General features: G+C 66.3%; 1 protein-coding gene across 1 annotated transcript in view; it reads right to left on the minus strand.

Moving 5' to 3' along the window:
* Window positions 1-54: 54 nt before the first annotated feature.
* The window catches only part of LOC104616538 (steroidogenic factor 1-like), a gene marked incomplete at its 3' end in the record, with an annotated part of 639 nt that continues 387 nt past the window's right edge, over window positions 55-306 (minus strand). The window contains exon 1 of the mRNA XM_010281582.1: window positions 55-306. This exon is cut by the window's right edge and continues 387 nt beyond it. Coding sequence (XP_010279884.1) covers window positions 55-306 — 252 coding nt within the window.

Raw genomic sequence — 306 nt, forward strand, 5'->3', positions numbered from 1 at the left:
TGCCTCCCACCACCCGCCCAGTGCAGCATCCCTCCCCCCTGCCCGGGCTCCTACCTCCAGCTCCTTGAAGAAGATGCAGCTCCGTGCCCACTCCACGATGGAGAAGAGGGTCTGGTCGGCCATCTTGCACATGAGGCCGAAGGTGCTGAGCTTCTCATGGCGGCCTTTGCCTTGCTCTTGCTGCAGGCAGGACAGTATCCGTGCCTTCACCTGGGCCTCGTCGGGCTCCAGCTGCAGCAGCTTCAGGATGACCTCGGGGATGTCGGGGGGGGGGGTGGTGGGGGGGGGCTCTGGGGCAACGGAGGG

The sequence above is a fragment of the Phaethon lepturus genome, unplaced genomic scaffold (assembly GCF_000687285.1).
Source record: "Phaethon lepturus isolate BGI_N335 unplaced genomic scaffold, ASM68728v1 scaffold26122, whole genome shotgun sequence".
Taxonomy (NCBI): Eukaryota; Metazoa; Chordata; class Aves; order Phaethontiformes; family Phaethontidae; genus Phaethon; species Phaethon lepturus.